This window comes from Elephantulus edwardii, unplaced genomic scaffold (assembly GCF_000299155.1).
Source record: "Elephantulus edwardii isolate Elephantulus edwardi_28Jun2011 unplaced genomic scaffold, EleEdw1.0 scaffold00060, whole genome shotgun sequence".
Taxonomy (NCBI): Eukaryota; Metazoa; Chordata; class Mammalia; order Macroscelidea; family Macroscelididae; genus Elephantulus; species Elephantulus edwardii.
Genome location: NW_006399810.1, coordinates 2,487,512 through 2,513,943, shown reverse-complemented (window position 1 = coordinate 2,513,943; position 26,432 = coordinate 2,487,512). Strand labels below are relative to the sequence as shown.

The 26,432-nt window shown below is 37.7% G+C and overlaps 1 protein-coding gene and 2 pseudogenes across 1 annotated transcript; all 3 read left to right on the top strand.

Moving 5' to 3' along the window:
• Positions 1-1,204: 1,204 nt before the first annotated feature.
• On the top strand, positions 1,205-1,596 carry LOC102853993 (annotated as a pseudogene).
• A 7,156-nt stretch (positions 1,597-8,752) lies between these two features.
• Positions 8,753-9,220, top strand: LOC102853587 (annotated as a pseudogene).
• Positions 9,221-10,691: 1,471 nt separating this feature from the next.
• On the top strand, positions 10,692-21,806 carry MLF1 (myeloid leukemia factor 1). The gene is made up of 4 exons (XM_006887680.1): positions 10,692-10,823; positions 15,883-15,927; positions 20,255-20,338; positions 21,663-21,806. Exons 1-4 carry the CDS (start codon positions 10,701-10,703, stop codon positions 21,804-21,806), a joined length of 396 nt encoding a protein of 131 aa, XP_006887742.1. The 5' UTR covers positions 10,692-10,700.
• The last annotated feature ends 4,626 nt before the right edge of the window (positions 21,807-26,432 follow it).

The window sequence follows — 26,432 nt, the reverse complement described above, 5'->3', positions numbered from 1 at the left end:
CATACCGGAGTCTTCATTCCTTAATCATCTGCAAAAAGTACTTCAAGTCTTCCTCACTTTCAGCAAGCAGGTTGTGTCATATGCATTATGCAGGTTACTGATGAGTCTCCCTCTAATCTTGATGACATGCTCCTCTTCATAGAGTCCAGCCTCTTATTTTCTCACCATACAGATTGAATAGATCTGGAGAGAGAATACAACCCTGATGCACTCTCTTCTCAATTTTAAAACATGCAGTGTTTCCCTGCTCTGTTCATGCAACAGCATCCTAATCCATGTATAGGATCTGAATGAGCACAATCATGTGCTCCATGAAAGGGGGGGGGGCGGGAAGGTCATTACATGAACAGAGGAGAAAGGAAAAAATAAAAATGGATGTCAGCAGAGACTCTGAAAGTTTGCACTGGAGCATCAGGAAGAGCAAAACAAAAGGAAAACATGTCGAAATGAAAGAGTTAAACAGAAGATTGCAAAGGGCAGTTTGAGAGGACAAAGCAAGGTATTATAATGAAATGTACAGAGACCTGGAATTGGAAAATAAAACGGGAAGAACTTATTGTGCATTTGTCAAGCTGAAAGAACTGAAAAACTAATTTAAGCCTCATGTCACACTGTTGAAAGATGCAATGGGCGATACATTTAATGAAGCAGAATATAGCAAACGAAGATGGAGATAATACTTAAAGTCACTGTACCAAAAAGAATTGATTGACACTAAAAAATTTCAGGAAGTACCAAATGAGCAGGAACCAATGATATAAAAGAGGAAGTGGAAGTTGCATTGAAGACATTGGCAAAAAATAAGGCCCGAGGACCTGATGGGATACCAACTGACTTGTTTCAGTAAACACATGCAGCCTTGATTGCATTTACCAGTTTATGCCAGGAATTTTGGAGGACAGTTGTCTGGCCAGTGGACTGGAAGAGGTCCATATTTGTTTTCAAGAAAGGTGATCCAACTGAATATGGAAACTGTTGAACAATATCGTTACTATCACATGCAAGCAAAACACTGCTGAATATCATTTAAAAATGTCTAAAACAGTACATAGATAGGAAAGTGCCAGAAGAACTTAAGTGAGATTTAGAAGAGGCCATCACACCAGGGATATCATTGCTGATGTCAGATGGGCTCTGGCTAAAAGTAAGAAATGTTGTTGATTCCTCTGCTGCATGTGTTTGTGCTGGCTTTCTTGGTTTAAACATGGCTAAAAGCTTACGAAGTAAGTGGAAAAGGAAAATGCGTGCTGGAAAGAGGAAAAAGAATGCTCCAAAGGAGCTCAGCCGGCTTAAAAGTATTCTCAAAGTAGATGTGATGTTGTAATGAATGACGTTCAAGAGATTGCAACTGTTGTGGTACCCAGACATTACCAAGAGAAAATGCAGTGTGATACAAATGATGAAAAAGATGAGAAAGATGACATGAAAATGGAAGCTGACATTAAGAGAAACAAAAAGAGCCTTCTAGACCAGCATGGACAGTACCCAATTTGGATGAACCAGAGGCAGAGAAAAAGGCTGAAAGCAAAGAGAGAAAAAGGGAAAGGAAAAAACAAATCCAAAGCAGCAAAGGCAACAAAAGGTTTAGCCTGGTAGACTCTGAAAGACTTTTAAAAAGCACCACATGCAGCAGGTGCTTGGTTAAAGTGTGTACAGGGATTTCAGGTGCCACTAGATGAGAACTATTTCTGAATCCTAACTGGCCTTTATCTTTGATTTCAAACGCAGCATAGCTCAAGTTTGGTTTGGGAACTGGAATAAAATATTTTCTTTGGTGAATGAAAGCTGTAGAGATACTTTAATTGGATTTCTCTCTACTATCCAGGTGTTACTACACATCAAATTTATATCAACTATTAATCTAACTGTAATTGATAGTTGTTACAGTGGGATGTATGTAATTTGTAAATGTAAAGCAAGTGATGTTATGAAAAAATTAACTTAGAGTTATGTAAACAATTTAAAAATAATATCTTTGGATCCTCTACGTAGTGCTTATTTGGAATTTGGATTTTGTTATAATTCAGAATAAAAGCTATTTTATGCAAAAAAAAAGTAAGGAATGTTGTTGTTATGTGCTGTCGAGTCGCTTTCAACTCATAGCGACCCCTATGTACAGCAGCCCTAAACTCTGCTCTGTCCTGTGCCAATTTCACTGTCTCAGACACACCCATCCCAATTATCCCAGTCACTGAATCAATCCACCTCATAGAGGGCCTTCCCCTCCTGCGCTGTCCCGCCACCCTCCCAACCATGATGTCCTTCTCCAAGGACCGGTCTCTCCTAACAACATGTTAGGAGATACTCTCCAAAGTATGTTAGAGCCTCAGAATCCTTGCCTCCAGGGAGCCTCCCGGTTTAAACCTTTCCAGGATGAATCTCTTTGTTTTCCTAGCAGTCCATGGTACCCTCAATACTCTTCTCCAGCACCACAGCTCAAAGGCATCAATTCTCCTTCTATCCTCCTTAGTTACTGCCCTACTCTCTAATGCATAACAAGTGATAGCAAAGACTATGGTCTGTATCAGACACACCTTAGTCTCCAGAGAGACACCAATACCAGAAGAAAATCAGATAATCAGAAAAGCCAAACCTAAGGGAGTTTGTAAAAACAAGACCAGCATTGTAGGAAATACTGAGGGAATGCCTTCTTACAGAGATGCCACAGAAAGCATCTCTTGAATGGACCCAAGTAACCGGCAACACACAAAAAAGAATTCAACAAAATGATGACAATAAAACTTTGCCTCTCAGTAATTACACTAAATGTGAATGGTTTAAATGCACCAGTAAAGAGAAAAAAGAGTAGCAGATTGGATAGATAGAAACAGAACCCATCAATATGCTGTCTACAAGAGACACACTTGAAAAGTGAAGATAAAGACTAAAAATTAAAAGGGTGGAAGAAATATACCAAGCAAATGACAACCAGAAAAAATCAGGAGTAACAATATTATCTCTGATAAAATAGATTTCAGCATGAAAACCATCACAAAGGACAAGGAAGGTCACTACATAGTACTTAAAATGTTCGTCTAACAAGAGTGCATAGTAGTAAATTCTATGTACCAAATGATAGAGCTGCAAAATAGACAACACAAATGTTAACAACTAAAAAGAAAAATAGACAATACCACAATGGTGGTACAAGACTTCAATACACCACTCTCAAGAAAATACAGAACTATCAGAAAGAAACTCAGTAAAGATGCTGAAGAATTAAACCACACAATAAACCAACTCGATCTTAAAGATATATATAGGCTAATGCACCCCAAAAGACTGCAGTGTACTTTCTTCTCTAATGTGCATGAAACATTCTCCAGAATAGATCATATTTTAGCTCGAAGACCACAATACTACAAAACTAGAAATTAGTAACAAGAGGATAAAGGAGATAAAAGCATACATCTGGAAGCTAAACAACACTCTGCTTGAACATGAGTGGGTAATAGAAAAAATAAAAAGTGATGTAAAAGTTTCCTGAAACAAATGACAGTTAAAATACAACTTACCAAAACTTCTTGGAAATAGCCAAAGCAGCAATTAGAAGTCAATTTATAGTAATAAGCAAAAACATCAAAAGGGAAGAAAAATTATAATTGACCTAACGTCTCCAAAAAGTTGAAAAAGAGCAGCAAGAAAACCCAACACCCTCTTTAAAAAAAAAGAAAATTATAAAAATTAGGAAAGAAAGAAATGAAATAGAAAACAGAAAAAAAATTGAAGCCATCAACAAGACCAAGAGTTGGTTCTTTGAAAAGGTCAATAAAATTCACAAACACTAGCAAATCTAACAAAGGAAAAGACAAGACACAAATAATCTGAATAAGAGATGAAAGAGGCAGTGTCACAACAGAATCAATTAAAATAAAAAGGTAACAATAGCTGGAATATTATTAAAAACTATTGTCAAACAAATATGAAAATCTAGAGGAACAAATACTTGGAAACTCACCTCCTACCTAACATGGCACAGACTGAAGTAGAACACCTGAACAAACTCATTACAAAAAAGGAAATTGAAGAGGTAATAAAACAACATCAACAAAAAAAAAGCCCTACACCAGATGGTACAGGTTGTACTAGTGAATTTTATCAAACATTCAGAGGAGAACTATGTTTTAGAAAATAGAAAGAGATGGAATTCCCTGAGACTCATTCTATGAACCAAACATTTCCTTGATACCAAAGCCAGGTAAAGATACCACCAAAATAGAAAACTATAGGCCAGTATCTCTCATGAACAAAGATGCAAAAATCCTCAATAAAATCCTGGCCAATATAATCCAACAGTACATTAAAAAAAAAAAAGAAGAAAAGAAAAATTCACCACAATCAAGTGGGATTCATAACAGGTATGCAAGGATGGTTCAACATAAGAAAATTAATCAGTGTAATCACATTAACAAAGCAAAGAACTGGAACCACATGATCCTATCAGTTGATGCAGAAGAGGCTGTTGACAAAATCCAACACCCTTCCTGATTAAAAGACTCAACAAAATAGGAGTAGAGGGGAATTTCCTCAACATAGTAAAAAGTATATACACAAAACTAAGAGCCAACATCATTCTCACTGGAGAGAGATTAAAAGCATTCATGTTGAGAATAGGAACTAGGCAAGGATGCCATTATCACTTTTTAATATGATATTGGAAGTCTTACCTCTCCTATTCAATACTGTTAGAAGTCTTAGTGATAGTAGTAAGATAAGCAAAGGAAATAAGAATTATCCAAATTGGCAAGGAGAAGGTAAAATTATCTCTTTATGCAGATGATAGCATACTTAGAGCACTGAAAGACTCAACCAAAAAACTACTGGACGTAGTTGATCGATTCAGCAAAGTGGCAGGATATAGATCAACATACAAAAATCAATTAGATTTCTTTACAGTGACAGAATATAGGACTGGAGCTAAGAAAAACATTACCCATCACATTAGCTAATCACAAGATTAAATACGTGGGAGTAAATCTAACTAGACCTATTCATAGAAGACCTATTCAAAGAAAATTACAAAACATTATTATAAGAAACAAAAAGGGACCTGGAGAAATGGAAAAATATACCATGCTCATGGATCAGAAAACATAATATAGTGAAAATGACAACTCTACCAAATGCAGTCTACAAGTTCAATGCAATCTTAATACAAATACTAATCCCATTCTTCAAAGAGTTGGAAAAAGCAATTTCCAATTTCATCTGGAATGGAAAGAGACCCCAAATAAGTAAAGCACTCTTAAAAAAGAGAAACAAGGTAGGAGGCATCTCACTCCCTGATCTCAAATCCTACTACACAGCCGTGGTGATCAAGACGTTGGTACTGGTACAGTAACAGACACCATAGATCAATGGAACAGAATTGATAACCTGGAAATCAGCTCATTTATCTATGGTCAACTTATTTTTTTAACATATATTTTAATGAAAGTTTACAAAAAACTTGTATTTCCATTCATTTGTTGTTGCACATTTTTCTCCATACTCCTCAATGCCAGTTCACTTTTCTCTTTAAAAAGATCTTTCATTGTTGCACAATTTCCTCCCTCCCTCCCACCCCTAAGTCCACTTTGCTATGCACCTATTATTCTGGACTGTTGTCATGCAAGTAATACCTAATCATTTATTTCTTTTAGATGGTTCTTTTTCCTCATTGATTTAAATGTAGTGTTCATTATTTATCTCCTCTTTTCTTAGTTTCCTCTCTATCCGTTCATTTGTTGATGGGCACTTGGGTAGTTCCCTCTCTTTGCTGTTGTGAACAACTCAGCAATAAGCATGAGTATGCATGTATCTGTTTGGGTGTTAGTTCCAGGTTTTTTAGGGACTGTTCCCAGTAGTGCAATTGCTGGGTCAAATGGTATTTCTATTTCCAGCTTTTTTAGAAAGTGCCATCTACTGCTACACTCCTACCAACAGTGTATATGGATTCAAATTTCTCTACAACCTCGCCACTATTTATTGTTTGCTGCTCTGTTAAACTTTGCAATTGTTATTGGGGTGAGACGATATCTCATAGTTGTTTTGATTTGTATCTCTCTTAGAGCTAGGGATTTTTAACATTTCTTCATGTGTGTGTTCGTCATCTGAATGTCGTCTTTGTTGAAGTGTTTGTGCCCACTTTGTGACTGGGTTGTTTACCTTTATCCTTTTGAGGTACTAGAGTATTCTATAAATTCTAGATCTAAATCCCTTGTCAGACATGTCATTTTTGTTGTTGTTATTTGCCATTGAGTCACCTGCTACTCATAGCGACCCTGTGTACAACAGCCCTAAAACCCTCCTCTATCCTGTCCCGATCTTACTGTCTCTGACACACCTATACTGATTACCCCAGTTACTGAAGCAGTCCATCTCATGGAAGATTTACCTCTTTTGCACTGTCCCTCCACCAAGCATGACGACCCTTTCTAACAACATATGACGCTTTCTCAAAAAGTTAGAAATAGAATACCATTTAGCCCAGCAGTTCCACTACTAGGAATGTATGTACCCTAAAGGAAACAGAGCTGCCACTCAGATATATGCACACCCATGTTTGTTGCTGTGTTATTCACAGTAGCAAAGAGATGGAAGCAATTCAAGTGTGCATCAACAAATGAATGGATAAAAAAAACCTATGGTACATTCACGCAATGGAATACTACACAGCACTGAAAAACAAGGCACTCATAAAATATTACACAACATGAGTGGCCCTGGATGACATTAAGCTGAGTGAACTATCTCCATCACAAAAGGACAAATGCTGTATACGTGTACACCACTTATAATACAGGACTGACTTGTGGCTTGGGGGAAACTAAGAAAAGAGGGGATAAATGATAAACACTGCATTGGAACAGATGAAGGAAAGAACTGTTTAAAGGAATATATGATTAGTCATTGTTTGTATGACAACAGTCCAGAAGTAAGAGTTGTGTAGCAAAATGGACTGGGATGGGAGAGGAAATTATGCAACAGTGAAATTTTGTTTTGTTTTTTAAATTGAACAGGGCAGGGGTAGGGAGTAAAATGTGCAACAACAAATGAATGAAAATCCAGCTTTTCTATAAACTTTCATTTAAATCACAATTTAAAAAAAAAACACCCAGAGAATCGACCCATAGCTGAACCCTCCCGTGGGTTCTCAGAGGCATTTAATCATATGGGAGAAGATTGCTCATCTTTTGCCCATGGAGCAGCTAGTGGATTTGAACTGCATGCCTTCGGGATTGCAGCACAGCTTCTTGCCACTTGGCTGCCAGAGGTTCTCTAGAAGTAAATTTGGGCTAGTGATGGGGTTGGGGAGTACTTTTGGCATTTCTAACCAGTTTACTCTCAAACTCATAGCTGACTCTCAGTGAATTTTCCAAGACAGTAAATAACAGGGGAAAGAGATTGCCTTTCTTTCTCTCATAGAGCTGCTGGTAACTTCCAACCTCCAGAGAGCCAAGGACGTGTGTTTGGCAGCACAGCTCCCTGGGAACTATGCGTCTTGCGCTCCCTAACAAGTTCACTAGTTCCTTGGTAAACTCAAAAATGTTTGAGAACCTCTGGAGCTCCAGTAGCTTAGTGGTAAGGAATTGCACTTCCAATGGAAGCACATTGTTAAAATACATGAGCTGCACCCTGTGTGATTTACTGCCTCTGAAAATGCACTGAAAGGCTGGCTATGGCTTGATTCTAATACTGTAGTTTATAACAACCAACAATTTTTTTTTCTCTCTAACAACCAACAATTTTAAGACAGCATATATTTTTAACTTATGGTAATTTTTATGTGTAGAGTTCTTTGAAACAAAGGCTGACCTCTTAGAGGTGGTCTGGAACTTATCTTTTGCCGTACTTTGTTGTTGTTGTTGTTGATATGTGCCATCAAGTGGCCAGTGGCTCATAGCGACCCTATGTACTACAGCTCTGAACTCTTTCCATTGTCACTGTCTCTGGCACAACTACTTCCATTATCTCATTTGTTGTGTCAGTCCATCTCATCAAGGGTCTTCCTGTCCTGTGATGTCCCTTCACCTTCCATGCATGATATCCTTCTCCAGTGACTAGTCCCTCCTGGCCACATGCCCACTTTGGTATATGAGACTGAGCTTCAAAATCCTTGCCTCCAAAGAGAATCCTGGCTTCATCCTCTCCAGGGTAAAACCTGTTTGTTCCCTTGGCAGTCCATATATGTTTAACATTCTTCTCTAGCATCACAACTTAAAACCATACAAATTCTTCTGTTGTCTTTGATCATTTCCAGCTCTCTAATGCAGAACAAGTAATTGCAAAGACCATGACCTGAATCAGGCATACCTTAGTCACCACACTTACACTGTTGCTCTTCAATACTTTAGAGAAGTCCCTGACAGCAGCCTTCCCTAGAGCAGTTCGTCTTTAGATTTCTTGACTACTGGTGGCAAGAGTATTGATTGTGGAGCTGAACAAGCTGAATTTGTTAACAAACTCTTATCTGTTCTCCATCTTTCATGGTATTTCCATTTGGCCCAGTGGTGAGAATCTTTGTCTCCTTGATGTTGAGCCTCAATCCTTCCTTGAAAACGGCAGTCCTTGACCTTCTGCAGCAAGCCCTTCAACTCTTCCTCAGTTGCTATGAGCAAGATTGTATCAGCTGCATAATTAAGTTGTTGATGAATCGTCCTCAAATCTTGATGCTTCATTCTTCCTCTTAAAGTGCAGCCCCTAGAATGATCTGTTCTGTATACAGATTGAAAAGGCATGGAAATGCCTTTTTTTCCAAGCGGCCAGAAAGATGGTGGACATCCAGACCGCGTGCACCTACCAGAAGCAGCCCACCATCTTCCCGAACAAAAAGAGAGTGCTGTTGGGGGAAACGGGCAAGGAGAAACTCCGCGTTATTACAAGAACATCGGTCTGGGCTTCAAGATGCCCAAGGAGGCCATCGAGGGCACCTACATTGATAAGAAATGTCTTTTCACTGGTAATGTCTCCATCCGAGGGCGAATTCTGTCTGGCGTGGTGACAAAGATGAAGATGCAGAGGACCATCGTTATCCACCGAGATTTACCTCCACTACATCCGCAAGTACAATCGCTTCGAGAAGCGTCACAAGAACATGTCCGTGCACCTGTCTCCCTGCTTCAGAGATGTCCAGATTGGAGACATTGTCACCGTGGGCGAGTGCCGGCCACTGAGCAAAATCGTGCGCTTCAAGGTCACCAAGGCCGCAGGCACCAAGAAGCAGTTCCAGAAGTTCTGAACCGGGCACCACCCTGGATGAAATAAAGCTTATTTTTTCCCATTAAAAAAAAAGAAGTCATGGAAATGGGGTTCATCCCTGATGCACTCTTTTACTGATTTTGAACCATGCGGTGTTTCCTTGCTCTGTTCTGATGACTGCTTCCTGGTCCAAGTATAGGTTTTGCATAAACACAATCAAGTGTTCTGTTTCTGCATTACTTTAGTTTTTAAAAAAATCAACAATTTTTCAGTTGTTTGAAAGCTGAATTATGTGCAACAAGTGGATATAATGGTTAAGAATTTGGTGAGTTGGTTCAATCATAGTAAGAACAATATTTGTAACATTAAGGGCAAATAGGTGTTTTTCCTAAATTAGGCATTCCTAACTTATGGATTTACTGTATGCTGTAATTTTACAGTATTGCTAACTTAACTGTTGTTAAGTTGCCAAAACAACCACTACCCCAAAGCGGTATTTTTCTGACCCTTGTGCTTTGTTTCATTTCATGCTGATATAAGCCACATAAAATGTATTACCTTCCATTTACTATTATTATTTCTCAAATTCATTGTCATTGACTCAGACCCAAGTTATAGCTGACCCTCTGATGGGTTCTCAGAGGCTGTAAATCCCTGAGAGGAGATTGCCTATCTTTCTCCCTCAGGACAGATGGTGCCTTTGAACTGCCTGCCTTTGGGTTGGCAGCACAAGTCTTTACCTAATAGGCCACTAGGGTATAAATGGTGATGTATTTCCTCTACCGTATAGTATATAACAAACAGAAGTACATTATTTCTTTTCTTATATTTATGGGTGGTGGTTGTGTATCACCAAGCCAAGTCGGATCATCTCATTTCATGCTGGTGTAAGCCACCTGAGATGTGTTATTTTGTATTTACCACTGTTTTTTTCTCAAACTCATTGACTTGGAACCAAGTCATAGCTGACCCTACAGCAGGTTTTCAGAGGCAATAAATTACTCAGAAGAAGAGATTGCCCATTCTTCTCCCAAGAAGCATCTAGTGGATTTGAACCATGTGCCTTTGGGATTGCAGCATAGCTTCCTATCACTGTTCTGCCAGACCTCCCTTTCAGATTGCTACACAACTTTTTACTACTAGGCCCCCAGCGCTCCCTATTAATGGGGGGAGGAGGTGTTCCATCAAGTTGGAACTGACCCTCTAGCAGGTTTTCGGAGGGGGTAAATTGCACAAGAGGAGATTATTTGTCCTTCTCCCATGGACCCTATATATTTGAACTGCATGTCTTTGAGATTGCAGAACAGCTTCTTACCACTAAGCCATCTGAGCTTCTACTGTTTATGGGTAATGGGACTTAATGAAATCATTTTATTCTCCTAAACTTCTAACAAGCATATTAACTCCAAACAGTTTTTCATAGTATTTAACTGCTAAATTGTTGTTTACATTTCAATACATAATCTTATGTCATTATATGTATTTTCAACAGGGATTCTTTTACGGCACACCAAGAAAGTATGCAACAGATGATGAGAAGCTTTTCTGAACCTTTTGGAAGAGACATGTACAGCATCTCTGATGGTATAGGAAGAGCTCTTAATCGTAGGAGATATGATGATGATAATGGAAATGCCTTGACTGTAAGTTCTTTATTTCAGAGATAGAAGAAGATTCTGTGGGCCTTTGAAGAACAATTTATACAGAATATAACGACTATGATAGGATATGAATAATACCTGTGGTATAGAAATAGCTATTATATAAGAAAGATATACTTGTCTAGCCAAACTTAAACCATCATTTTTCCTTTTTAGAGAAGCTATGTGTGTGTTTCTGTGAATGTGTATACATATCATATATATGCTATGTATTTTTACATACACATATATGTATTTTTTCCTCATCTTATATAACCCTCAAGTCCAAAATTCAAACAGAGAAGGAAGTATCATTCTCTTCCCTATATCACTTTCTTCCCATACTTTAAAATATAAAATAACATGCTGTCATGTAACATCCCATCTCTATTGTGCTAGGTAACTCTGATATGTATAGCTACCTCACCCTCTTATGTTTCACAAATTTGGGGCAAGTACAGTATATTTTTGTGAATCTCGTTGAGAGCAAAGATGAACAATTACAAACACATTCAACCCCTCTCCCCTACTGGGACCTTCCCTCCCACCCTGAATTTTATGTATCCTAACCATTTTCCTACTTACCCATTTCCTTTATATTACTTTATAAACCTCTGAGACACTAGTCTGAGGCTAAGAAGTCTGCAAGGATTTCTTTAACAGTGAATTTCTGCAATTGAATTGCAGACATTGGAAAATTAGTAAACACTGAATCTGTCAGCTGGGGAACTTCAGATTTACAGCCTCTGAAAACCTACTGGAGGGTCATGGGTCTCACTGGCAGTGAGGGAGTGAGGGGAAGGGATGTGGGAAAACAGCTTTAGACAGGTAGAATCCAGAGGGAATTCAGAAAACAAGAACTTTAGAGTTGTATTTATATAGTAAAAGAATTCAGCTGCTTCTCTGAACTTACCCTTCTTCAAAGCATTGTATCACTGTTTTTTAAGAAATACCAGATTTTATCTACATTTATTATTAATTATGCTGATATTTTTAAAAAATGAGGGCTATGTCATAACTTAAAGTCTAATTTCCTTAGTATAACACCTCCTTAGGAGCAGTGGTGGCTTAGTGGCAAGAAGCTGCACTGCCATCCTGAAAGCATGCGGTTCGAATCGATAAGCTGCTCCGTGGGAGAAGGATGGGCAATCGCCTCCCATGCAGTTAACTGAAAACTGCCTAGAGGGCCAGCTGTGGTTCAGTTCCCACTTGATGGTACACAACAGCAATAACATAACTTCTTGGTATCTGATATTCTTAAGTAATGCCATGAGTGGTTGTCATTGCATTGGCTTTGACTCATGGTGATCTCACCTGTAATAGAACAAAAGTTTTTCGGACTCTCTACCATTTTCACAGTTCTTGGTATATTTGAATCCATTGTGCTGTTGTATCAGTCCAGCTCTTAGAGGATCTCCATCAATTTTGTTGACTCACTACCAAATATGAATTCATTTTCAGCAACGGGAAATGAAAAATCTATGGCTTGGGTCAAGTGCACCTTACCCATCAAAGTAACATCTTTGCCCTTTTTTTTTTTATAACAACAACAATTTATTTACAAATTTAAATACATTGTTTTTCACACTGATTCTTCCAATTTTCCTCACTTCCTCGCCCTTCAAATTGTACAAGCCCATGATTAAAACCTCCCTACCTCACACACATTCATCCTCTGCTTCCACCCTCCCCCCGTGGATACTCATTCTCCAATAATGCTTTTATATAATATTTGTCCTTATGGGACTTAGTTCACTCAACATAATGTTCTCCATTCCCTCCCAAATTAGGCCATAATTTACAAAATCATTGTTCCTGCATGCTGCATGGTGTTCCATTGTATGAATGTACTGTAATTTCTCAATCCATTCTATTGTGGTTTGACATCTGGGCTGCTTCCATGTTCCTGTGATGGTGAATAATGCAGCTGTGAACATTGGTGTACAAGTGTCCGTTTGTGCCTCAGTTCTCGTTTTCTCAGGGTATATTCCAAGTAGTAGAATAGCTGGGTCATTGGGTCATATGGAATTTCTGTGTTCAGCTTTTGGAGAAATGCCAAACTGCCCTCCAGAATGGATGTACCATTTTACAATCCCACCAACAATGTATAAGAGTTCCTTTTTCACCACATCCTCTCCAACATTTAGTACTTGCTGTCCTGTTAAACTTTGCCATGGTTACTGGAGCGAGATGATATCTCATTGTAGTTTTGATTTGCATCTCTCTTATTGCCAGTCATTTTGAGCATTTCTTCATGTGTCTTTTGGCCAACTGAATGTATACCTCTATGAAAATTCTTTCCATGTCTTTTGCCCATTCTGTAATTGTGTTACCAGTCTTTTTCTTGTGGAGGCCGTGTGGGATTCTGTAAACTTTCATTATGAGATTCTTGTCTGAGATGGTATTGCTAAATGTTTGTTCCCAGTCGGTAGGTTTTCTTTTCACCCTATTGGAAAATGTTTTTGATGTGCACAGGAATCTAATCTTTAGAAGATCCCATTCATCAATTTTATCCTCTTCAGATTGTGCATTTCTGGCTGTATTTGGCAGTCTCTTTATACCATTGATTAGAGCTTCTAAGTTTGATCCCAGTGTGTCTCTTATGACCTTTATGGTTTTGGGCTTTACTTCCAGGTCTCTGATCCATCTTGAGTTGATTTTTGTGTATGGTGTGAGATGTGGATCCTGTTTTGGCTTTCTGCAGGTGGAAGTCCAGTTTTGCCAGCACCATTTGTTGAAGAGGTTGTCATTTTCCCATTTGATAGGCTTGATTTCCTTGTTGAGTATCAGTTGACCATAGATAGCTGAATCCATTTCTGGGTTCTCAGTTCTGTTCCATTGGTCTATATGTATGTCATTGTACCAATACCATGCTGTTTTGATTATTGCTGCTGTGTAGTACGTTTTGAGGTCAGGTAGTGCTATGCCTCCAACCTCATTTTTGTTTCTCAGAAGTGTTTTACTTATTCAGGGTCTCTTACCTCTCCAAATAAATGTGACAATTTCCTTCAATCTCCTTGAAAAATCAGTTTGATATCTGTATTGGGATTGCATTGAACATGTGGATTGCTATTGGTAGGATTGTCATTTTCACAATATTGAATCTTCCTATCCATGACTAGGGAACATTTTCCCATTTCTTTAGGTCTTTTATTGTGTCTTGCAGAAACGCTCTGTACTTTTCTTTGTATATGGCTTTTGTATCTCTACTTAGGTTCACTCCCAAGTATCTCAGTTTGTGTTTGGCTGCTGTAAATAGTATTACTTTCTTGATTTCCTTCTCTGAATTCTCTTTGTTATTGTAGAGGAATCCTATTGATTTTTAGATACTGATCTTATATTCTGTCACTCTACTAAATTGGCCAATTTACTCTGTCAGTTTTTGTGTTGTGTTGAATCTTTGGGGTTTTCTGTATACTGTATCATTTTATCTGCATATAGCAACAGTTTAACCATCTCTTTGCTGACCTGAATGCCTTTTATTTCCTTCTCTTGTTGTATTGCCCTAGCAAGCACTTCCAATACAACATTAAATAGAAGTGGTGACTGTGGGAATCCTTGTCTGGTCCCTGTTCACAGGGAAAATGCAGTTAGTCTTTCTCCATTGAGAATCATCCTTACTTTTTCTCTTAAATGTGTTAAAGGAGAAAAAGTCTCCAGTGATCCTGATTGCTGGAACCAGTTCCATTATTTGATGACTTCTTTTAGAATAAGTATATTTAGGGCAGTGTTCATTTTTAAGCATAGTAGGTGAAAGCTGTATTCAAAATAGTCATCCTGATGATTTTTTTTAATTTTTGGCCAAACTATGGAAAGTTGTCATCTTTATCAACCATGTCATCTTGTTAAAAAGAGACTCCCATTGTACTGAAAGTTGACGTGCCAGCCTATGCCATTTTCTCATCTTTACGTCATTAGCATTTTCTTTAGGGTCTGGTTTCTTTACAGCAATTGCAAGTTGCCCTTTTTGTGAGGACTATCTAGTTTTGTTAATAATTATATCATTTAATCTGTTTAATGTTGTAGCTTTTGACTCAGGAGATATGACATGACTACCCAATGTTTAGACCGAATGATGGTGCCAGAGTCAGTCTAAAGTCTATTCTTTCTTTCTGTCAGTAAAATGAAGTAGAAACAAGCATTCTACTGATGGATTTGGTATGTTCCCTTACATTCATCCATTACATTTTAGGAATGACTAGTCAGAGTGTTCATTGTAAGTATCCATCATCTTGTCTGGTATGTTATACAACTCAAAAACGTACAGCATTTTATTTTCCAATATAAATTAAACAAGGAGATAATTATTGGTAAATATGCTTAAAATGTATATGTTTTGTTCAGGAATTCAACATTTGAAGTCTTCAAGGAGCAAAAGTTCTTAGTTTTTCACTGTATAAAAATATGTTCATTTGTATCTACTGAAGAATACAGTTTATGAACTGTTCATTTTTATTATTTTACCTGCTGTCCTGAAAGGACCTTGGTGGCGTAATTCATAGGGAGCTGAACTGCGAACTCCAAGGCAGCAAAGCCTCTGGTGGGTTGAATCCCCACTGGCCCTGAGGGAGAGGGATGGGCAGTCTCCTTTGTGTGAGCTACAGCTCTGAAAACCCAGGAGGGTTCGCTACCAGATCATTCTGACTTGACATCAACAAGTTTTGAATTTTATTATACTGAACTTAGTTATTCCTAGTAAAGAGTAAATTAATTTACAACTATACATGTGTGATCCGTTCTGAAGTTTAAATTAAACTTGTTATGGTGAATTAATTAAATTTATATTCAGTATCTCAAATGGGCTTTTGAATTTTTTTTTAATGTAGACTAAAATTTTTAATTTTAATAAGTTCAGGCAAGGAGCTCTGGTGGCCCAGTGGCAAGAGGCTGAACCGCAATCCTAAAAAAAATAAATAAATAAATAAATAAAAGTTTTATGTTGAATTTTTTTTCTTAAAAGGGTTTATAATTTTGCTAATTATAAGTTATTTGACCATGGATTATGTTTCTTTCTTTTTTCATAAACTTAAAAATATTATAACTAAAATTAATTTTTTTTCAGTTAATGAATAATTCTCTTGTGCCATTTGGCAGTTTTAGTGGCCTGGTTTGTATCATTTTAGCAATATTTGCTGACAAATGCTTATTTAATAACTCAAACCAGTTGAAGTGGCACGCAGTGTTTTTAACTTAGTATTTTTATTGAAAACATCTGTTTAAATATTAAATTTACCCTAATGTTTGGATATCTTCTGAAGATAGCAAATGTATGTACATCTTCGAAAGGAAAACATTTTTTTAGTGAATGCTTGCTTACTTGATTTACAAAAAGAATCTCCAGAATTGTGTTTTACTGTCATCCTTATGGTGACTTTCCAAACAGTAGGGAATCGTCCAGTTGTGGATGAATGAGCACAGCAAAGCTGAGAGAGTTGTCAGTAGCCCTGTTGCCACCTTGTGCTGTTTTCTGTGGAGGCCTGCTCTGCAACCAGCTCTTCATGCCCCGTGTTTCTTTGAGCTTTGGTCTCATTTTCTGTAATACCAGGTTCTAACATACACTCGTGACATTCTGAGGAATAGCATGAATTTGGGACATTTGCTGTGGATCTGTTTATGCTTTCATGATAATTTCTTTTTATCTCTTGTACTACACTTGGCTGATTGGTCTTGCTAGAATTTGATATGATGCAACATTTGTTTTTCTTGTCTGTATTTAGATCAAATGATGAAAGGACAAGGGGAGAGGGAAAGTCATTACACACAGAATTATCACTAAAATTATCTGGAAGGTCAACACCAGTAAGAGCACAGGTAGTAAAAAGACATTTAACCCAGACCTTTGGGGAGGAGGAAAGTGATGGGGTCAATCAGGATAACATTCTGAACCTCTAAGATGAGTAGGAATTAGGAACAGTAGAAGTTGGAGAGAAAGGATATTCACTGCAGGGAATATAGCCTCTACAAAGATGTGGTGCTGTTGAGAATTATTGGCTCTAGGATTCAAACTGGACAAGTGAGTGTAGATGAGAATGGCGAACTAACCAGGGACTGCTTTAGATTCTGATCGTGAATGTGGCCATTATCTTTAAATCAGAGAATCATGAACAGAGTGGCAACTGTTAAATTTTCATTCTCAAAGCTGTGTATACAGAGGGGAGAAAAAGTAGAAGAGGGGTGGAGGCAAGGAGGACCATAAGCTATTGGAGCACTAGGTGAGTCTTAGTGATAACTTTCACTTGGGTAATGGCAGTGGTCATAAATAGAATGATCTTATTTGGGACAGTCGAAGACAAAAATCTATACAACTAGATTACTGATTAACTTTTAAAAAAGCGTGAAAGAACATAATCCTGTAACTTCCATTTTTGTGTTAGGTAGGTAGGAATGCTGCTAGGCTAAGGAAGAGCGTTGATGCAGCGCGGGTATGAGGAGTGATCAGATGGTCACTTGCATTTTGGCTGTCGTGCAGTTGAGGTATCTGTGGTAAATATGTATAAATACATATAGGAGGTAATAGTATATCTAATATTGTGTCATGTTCCATAGAGTCAGAATCGACCCAGAGCTGACCCCCCGCCGCGGGTTTTCAGGGGAGGAGACTGCCCATCCTTCTCCTGTGGAGTATCCAGTGGCCTTGAACCAAATGCTTTTGGAATTATAGTGCAGCTTCTTGCCACTAGGTCACCAGAGCTCCATTATATAATATTATATACATATAAATGTATATATGGTATATATGTTTATGATGTAGACAGAGTGGCATCTACTTCCTCAACAACATGCCTCTGGAAACTATGATCTTTAATAAATGTTGATAGTTGTAGAGGGGCTTCCGGCCTTGTAGGGTCACTATGACTCATGTTCAACTCGACCCATATAATAATAATAAGTCAACCACAGTATAATATATATGAGGTATATATGCTCTAATGTAGGGTTTTATATGAGGCATCTGTGGTAAATATATATAAATATATACTTGGATTTGAACTGGAGATAATTTGTTCATTCATTCAGCATTTATTGATTTTATAAGAGTAAAAGATAGAGAAGATAGTCCTTAATGAAATTATGAAATGGGAAGATAACACAGTAAACAAAATGACTTCAAAGTATTCTGAAGGAGATGATGCATGGAATGACATGGAGGTAGTGAGGGGTGTGGTAAGGTTAAAGGAAAATACTAAGAGAGGAAAGCATTCTCATCAGAGAACAGAGCATGTGTACAGGTTCTCAAGGCCTGTGATCCAACAGGAATTTCTACTCAAACTTGTACCCTAATGTTTAGTTCCTGTGGGGTGTTGTTTCTTACCTTTCAAGATCAAGGGCAGATAGAGCCTTTATAGCCAATTTGACAGTAAATGAGAAAAAGATATAATAATGCACAAATGTCTGATCCTTCCATTAACCTCCTCTTTGTCTCGTTGTGCTAGGCTTTTCTTCTTTTTTTCAGTTGGATCTCTTTGGTTCTGATCCTCAACCTCAATGAAACAAAATATTTAGAACATTTCCAAATTGTGTGAAGCTCTAAACTGCAGGTTGTTAATTCTCTCACACTCAAAGATTTGTCTCCTAAATAAACCTTTGTTGTTCCTACTGTACTGAATATCCTCCAAAAACAATCAAGGTTTTCCCATTGTTATTAGTAGAAAGCCTAAAAGAAACTAGGACAAACACGTTATTGCGAGCCCAACTTGGCACACAAGAAACTCAAGAGGAACTGAAATGCGAGCATATTGAACCAAATACTTACAGGATTTTTTAGAAGATTCCTCTTTTACAAAAGGAATTCCTTTAACCAAATGACTGTCTTTATTATAGAATGGGCTTTAAATTTAGTCTCAGTGAGTGTTGCAATCATAAAACCTAAAATCAAGAAGAATTTTCTTCCAAGGAGGGTTCCTCAAGCTTGGCCTTGCTAGCATGGTGGGTAGATAGTTCTCATGTCCACTGTAGGGTATTTGGCGACATACCTGGCCTCACACTCACTCGATACCAGTAATATCCTCCACCTCGAGCCAGGACAACCAAGCCTTTGTAGTGCTGACTCATGGCACGTTCAGCTGCTGCAGAGTGTCTGCGCTTGCACCGTCTTCATGACCACTGGCTTTTTAGTCCACCCACCGTATTGATTGAAGGTTTTGTTTGTTTTCCTTGTTCTGGCCCTAAAACATGGTATTCCTTTCTAAGCTTTCCTGATGATGGGCTCAGAGTAATCAAGTCTCTGTGTGAAAATACATTTGTATTTCTTTTAAAATTGCTGAATGTTCATTCTTTGCCAGTCATATATTTGTATTGTTGTTAGGTACCATTGAGGTGGCCCTGACTTAGAGTGACCATACGTACAACAGATAGAAACCTTGTGTGATCCTACTGCATCCTTACAGTCTCTTCTGTGCTTGCAGCCTCTGTGTTGACCCATCTTTTGTCATAGTTTTGTTTTTCTTGTGGTCCGTGGAGTAGGAATTAACCTATAGCTGACCCTCCAGTGGGTTTTCAAAGACAGTAAATAGCACGGGAAGAGCTTGCCCATCCTCCCATGGAGAGGCTGGTGGCCTCGAACCACATGCCTTCGGGGTTGCACAACAGCTTCTTGCCACTAAATTGCTCATAGTTTGAGAACCATTGTCTAGAGGAAACTTGGACTTCATCCTTCAAGAGAGCACCCACCTGAAGCTTCAGTAGGGCAGCAGATTACCTGGGTCCTGTCATGATGAGAACAGAAGGCTAGCTGTCTTAGGCATTGCTATGTTCAGTCATGCTTACTAGTGCAGGAGACAGTGTCTTGATTTGTGTAGTGTGATATTGAAAGAAAAAAATTTTAAAACATGGGAACTGTGTCATGTTGGAACTGACCTAAACCAGAATTTATTATTCAGTGTATTTATTTATAGTGTTATAATTCACTATCACATGCACTCAAAATATTGCTGAAGGTCATCCAGAAATGACTGGAACATTGACACGGTGACTGCAGCAATAGGCTCAGTGTATCAGAGATAATGAGGATAGCACAGGATAAAACAAAGTTCACCAGTGAGTTGTACTCGACGGCACCTGATGATGACAGCAGTCATCCAGCTTCTTCTCTGTTGATAGTGTGTTTGTTTTATTAGTTAATCCATTTATGCCACAAAATAGGGCCAGATTCAGATATGTTTTTCATTGGGTCACTTTGAATCAAAGTTGACTCAATGGCACATAACAACAGTAACAATAATTCCATAATCATTGGTATGTTGGCTAATTAACCTTCATTTGTGTTTCAGTTTTTCTCTTTATTGAGTTTTATTTTTAATATTTTCTTTATGTTTGCCTGATTTATTGCAATGTGAGATCCCACTGCATGCTTCTGGGGGAAAGTTTTAGAATGCTTTTGAAGATGGTTTTGTGTTGTACTTGTATTTAATAACATACTTCCTAATATCCTGTAGCATACAGATGTCAGCCCTTTTCAGGCAATGGATCGAATGATGTTAAATATGCGAAACAGTATGCAGGAATTGCAAAGAAACTTCGTAAGTACTAAACAGAAAGTAATGAAAACATTGTGAGTTATTACTACCTCGTTATATTTTGGTGGCTTTCTGTCTTTTACAGCATGGCTCAGTACATAAATCATTGTGTGTGAAGAATAGTGTATTCATGGTAGAGGCTGCTAACCAAAGAGTCCATGGTTTGGGCCCACTGTCTGACCGACCTCCTGTATAGCCTGGCAGTCTTGGAGAGCGGCCAGGATTGGACTTGACTTGATGGCAGTGGGTTGTAAACAAATGTAGCTGAAATAAAAATTTCATGGAAAAATAACATATTATTTACATAGTGTGCTAGTGTTCTCTGTATAATAAAAATGCAGATTTTTTTTTTTTAACCTACAATTTCAGCAGCCTGCACTTTGGAAAAAATAGCATTACTTTTTGAAATTTTTAATATTGATCTCCAAAACCTTTATTTTCCTTACAGATAATTGCTGTAAAAGAACATTTTCTTTTTCCCCCCTTTTTCTTCTTCTTATTTTATTTTAATGAATGTTTGCAGAGATTTTGGATTTCCATTCATTCATTCATTGTTTCATTTTTCAAAGGAATATTTTCTGAGTTTGTATTTCTATTTATCTATAACCCGCCTGTTTAAAGTAAAAGAAATTGTAGCATCTAGAAAATTAAGTTTGATGGTTTTGTTTTTTTTAAAAAAAAACACTAAAAACTTCACAATTTCAGGAATTTATGCACTGGGTTTTTTTCTATACAGTAAAAATATTTCTAAATTACTACTAAAAATATTTCTAAATTATTACTAATGCTCCTGCTTTTCTACTCATAATATTAACAATGGCAACAATAGCATGATCTGTCTGAAGAGGAAGGATATCACTTTACTCACCTGGTTTGGATTCTGTGGGTCATTTCAGAATATCACAATCTAGGAATGATTTCAGTAATCGAGCAATCTGGTATCCACAGGAGATACAAAACTTCCTGGTGTATGTTACGATTAATTGACTCAGTGTTGGCAAAATTGCTCATATGGGTCAGCCACAGACTAAATTATCAGGTTTACGGATACGCCATTTAGATACGTATCTAAATAATGCCACAAGACTTCATCTTGTGAGTCCCAAAGACTCACTATCTTAAAAGAATCACTTGTTGTTATTCCTCACAATAAGACTTGGGATGACTGGTTAAAAAGAAGAACCTCACTGTGGATGCCATTTTGATACTTGATGCTGGCAATATCTTTAGTATTGCTTGCAGATATTATTTAATTGAATCTGTCTGGCTTGAATTCTTCATATTTGACTAGACTCTCTAAATTTACAATTAATATATTTGTCTCTAGGGTCACCTTTCAATGGATCCAAATGGACATTCATTTTGTTCTTCCTCAGTTATGACCTACTCTAAAGTAGGTGATGAACCACCAAAAGTTTTCCAGGCCTCATCTCAAACTCGTCGGGCTCCAGGAGGAGTGAGTATTTTCTAACAATTACTAGAACTTTATAAATTTTTGGTTTGAAAGCTTAACCATGTCAGATTTTACTGTGAAGGAGGTGGGGTAAGGAGTATGTAAGGAGAAACATGTCACTGTGGAAAGCATTAAAATAACTGTATTAATTAATGTCGTTTTTTGGTCTATCCTCCAAATCCCAGTATGCCTTTTTTAATCTAAATATCTAATTATGTTTATTTCATGCTGAAAATGAAATAGATATTTTACAGAAGTCTTTCATAAAATAAACTTCATGAGACTGGCAAACCTAAGTCTTGGGACTGTAAGGACTAAGAAGGAGATATAAAAACTGGCCCTCTCACACCACAGGTGTTGGAGCCAACTCTCAAAAATCACTGTGACTAGGAACATTCTTTTAAGTGGTACAGCACTCTTCTGTCAATATGCTGTACTGAGGTAACCTGGATTTGTTGTGATGCTGAACCTTGTGCCTTCGGGGTTTTAAATGGCATAATGGTTATCAATGGTGGACAGTGTTAGGTGGAGCTCCTAGTTTAAGACAGGTTTGGGAGCAGAAGTGACATCCACTTCCTAAACAACATGCCTCTGGAAACTATGAACTTTGAGAAATGATAGTTATGGAAAGGCTTTAGGTCTCTTGTTCATAGGGTCACTATGAGTTGTGCTTGGCTTGATGGCAATCAACAACAACAGTATACACATCCTATAATACACAGTAATACTGTTCTTATGCTATAGAGAAACTCAAACATGATTGCGTAAGGAGACATACAAGGTAAGGATGTACTATCTAACTACGTTATCAATAGGAAAATGGTTCAGAAATAGTGCAGTATTGGAACACTGCATGAAAGTTAAAGCAGCAAGGGATATGGCTCCTGGGTGGCTCTTCAACTCCTTAGGGTTACAGGGGCCCCGCCAGACAGCAGAGAAACAGGGCCGAAGAAAGCTGGGAGGTCTTCCTGCTAGAATTTTCTCAGCTTCCTGGAGTTTTCAGTGTTTTATGTAATACAATACACTGATACTAAATTTCAAAGCCTGCAGAACAAGGTTTTAAACTCTTTATGAATAATAGATATGTAATAAAATTATGCATGAAAATGGTAGACTTCAGAAAGTGAAAAGTGGGGGTTTACTGTCAATGAAGTCTGTTTGGTACTGTGACTCTGTATATTCCTTTCGTCGTTGGATGCTTATTCAGCATTTTCCCCATAAAAGTCTTAAGTATTGAAACTTGAAGCCTGAATTCATTCTTCAGTCGTTTGATCTTCAGAAATGCCAAGCATGTTCTTCCTTCTGATTGTCTAACTCCAGGTCTTTGTTTTATCAAGCTGCCTTTGAAATTTTCTGTTTAGTGCTCTTACTTCATCATTTCTTCCTTTTGCTTTTGCCTCTCCATTTTCAGGAAAAGTTTGTGCTTCTTCTGATAGCCATTTTGGTCTTTTCTTTCTTTCCTGTCTTATTAGTGACTCTTTGTGTTCTTCATGTAGGATGTTCTTAAGGTCATTCCACAACTTATAATCTGTCATTATTCAATACATCAAAACTATTCTCTAGGTGGTTTTTAAATTTCAGTGGGATAAATAGAGGTTTATATTTTTATTTCTGTGAACTTACTTTGAGCCTCATTTTGAACTTTAATATTTGCAATTGATCTTTTCCACAACTGTAAACCGCTGACTTTGTTCTGACTGGTGGATGACATTGAACTTTTCCACTCTCTTTCCACAGATACAGTTCACTTCAAGTCTGTTGTGTCAGATGATGTCAATGTTTTTATCTGCTGTTTGTTTCAAATAAGTAGTAAAAATGAATTTTATAAAATTCTGTCATAAAAGAGCCAGTCTCATTTCTGTCACCAGAGGTATATTTTCCAGATACTATTTCTTCTTTGTTTCCATCTTTTGCATTCTGTTATTACTGTTGTTATATGATGTTGAGTCAGGTGTGATTCATAGTGACCCTGTGAACAACAGACCTGAATCTCATCCTGTTCCTGTGCCATCTTCACCATCTCACATACTTTTGTGCCCATGCTCACTCTGTCAGTCCATTTCTATGGGGATCTTCCTCTGTTTCACTGACTGTCCACTCTTCCAACCATGATATCCTTTTACCAAGAAGTAGCCTCTCCTAACAACATGTCCAAAGTATGAGAGACAGAGCTACACCATCCTTGCCTCCAAGGAGTATTCTGGCTGCACCTTTTCCAGGACATACCTGGTCATTCTTTTGGCAGTCCATGGGATAGTCAGTACTCTTTTCCAATACCTTCATTTAAATGCATCAATTCTTTTGTTATCCCTACTCATTGTCCAGCTCTCAAATGTATAGCAAGTAATTGAAAAGACCATGACCTGAATCAGTGGAACCTTAGTTTTCAAACTGCTATCAATGCTCAGGATTTTAGAGAAGTCTCTGACAATGGACTTACCCCAAGCAGTACATATCCTTATCTTCTGACTGCTAGTACTAATGGTGTTGATTGTGTATCAGAATAAGTTGAAATCATTAACAGTTTCAATCTTTCTCCATCTGTCATGATGTTGCCAACTGACCCAGTGTTAAGGACATTTGTCTTCTTGATGTTAAGCTGTAGTCCATTTTGAGGGTATAATCTTTGATCTTCTGCAACAAGTGCTTCAGATCCCCCTCACTTTCAGCAACTAAGGTTGTATCATCTGCATAATGCAAGTTGTTGTTGAGTCTTTTTCCAATCCTGATGTCACATTCTTCTTCATAAACTCTGGCTTCCGCAGTTATTTGCTCAGAATACAGATTGAAGACTTATGGAGAAAGTATGCAATACTGATGTATATATACCCTTTCCTATTTTAAACCATAGTTTCCCTTTATTCCCTATATAGAATCTTGGTACAGATTTTGAATGAGCATAAATAAATGTTCCGGAATTCCCATTCTTCTCAATGTTAGTCATAGTTTGTTGTGATCCACAGTCAAATGCCTTTGCATAGTCAACGAAACACAAATAGACATTCTTCTGGTATTACCTGCTTTCAGCCAGAATCCATCTGCAATGATGTCCCTGGTGCCACGGCCTTTTCTAGATCATTCTTGTACTTCTGCCAGTTTTCTGTCAATGTAGTGTACCAGTCATTTTTTGGATGTTTTTCAGCAGTATTTTGTTTGCATGTGATATTGATGATACTGTTGGATAATTTCCACATTGTGTTAAATCATCTTGCTAAGGAATGGTCACCAATTTGTTATTAGTGCATCTTGACTGCATTTTCTTTTTTTTTTTTTTACTTCTTATAAGTATTTTTTTATTATTAATTTCAATGAACATTTACAGAGATTTTGGATTTCCATTCATTCATTGTTGCACTTTTCTCCTCACCCCCCCCACCCCAGTTCACTCTTCTCCTTGAAAAGCAAAAGAAAAACTCTTTCATTGGTATACAATCCCCTCGCACTCCCCCATCTCCATCCCGAGTATACTCCACTCTGCACCCCTCAGTCTGAACTCTTATGATAATCATAATGCCCTAAAATATATTACTTTTTTTTTCAGATTCCAAAGTTCTGTATTTTTTAAAATAAAGGTCACACATTGTTTAGAGACAATCTACACAAGAGTTACAAAAAATAGTTGCTGAATATATTACTTTTAAATTGTTCTCACCCGCATCAGCTTCAATGCAGTATACATAATTTATCCAGTTTTCTCAGTGTTACCCCAACACTAATGTCAGTCTCATTCTACAACAGTGACACCATACAGTATTTGTCCTTTTGTGACTGAGATATTTCACTCAGCATAACATCCTCCAGGGCCACCCATTTTGAATAATATTTCACAAGTTCTTTGCTTTTCATGGCAGCATATTATTCCATTGTGTGAATATACCACAGCTTCTCTATCCATTTGTTTGTTGATGGGCACTTGGGTTGTTTCCAACTCCTTGCTATTGTGAACAAAGCTGTGATAAACATGGGTGTGCATATAAACATGGGTGTGTATATATCTGCATGGATGTTGGTTATGGTCTCTTTAGGGTATGTTCCTAGTAGTGGAATTGGTGGGTCAAATTATTTCTTTATTTGCAACTTTTTGAGAAAGCGCCACACCATTTTACACTTCCACCAACAGTGAATAAGGGTTCCAGTCTCTCCATAACCTCGCCAGCATTTGTTGCTTACTGTTCTGTTAAGTTTTGCTATTCTGACTGGGGTCAGATGATAACTCATAGTTGTCTTGATTTGCATCTCTCTTAGAGCTAGGGATTTTGAACATTTCTTCATGTGCTTGTTAGCCATCTGAACGTCTTCTTTGGTGAAGTGTCTTTTCATATCCTGTGCCCATTTTTCTATTGGACTATTTCCCTTTATCTTGTTGTGGTGTTCAAGTATTTTATAAATTCTAGATATAAGTCCCGTATCTGACATGTCATTACCCAACACTTTTTCCCAGTGTATGGCTTCCCTTTTTACCCTGTTGGAGATGTTTTTGGTTGTGCATAGGGATTTGATTCTTAGAAGGTCCCATTCATCTATTTTGTCTTCTGGTTGTAGATTTTTCAGGATACTTGGAAGACTGTTGGCATTGTGGATTAGGACTACTAAAGTTCTTTCATGCTTTTCTTTAATGACGTTTGTAGTCCTTGGTTTTAGTCC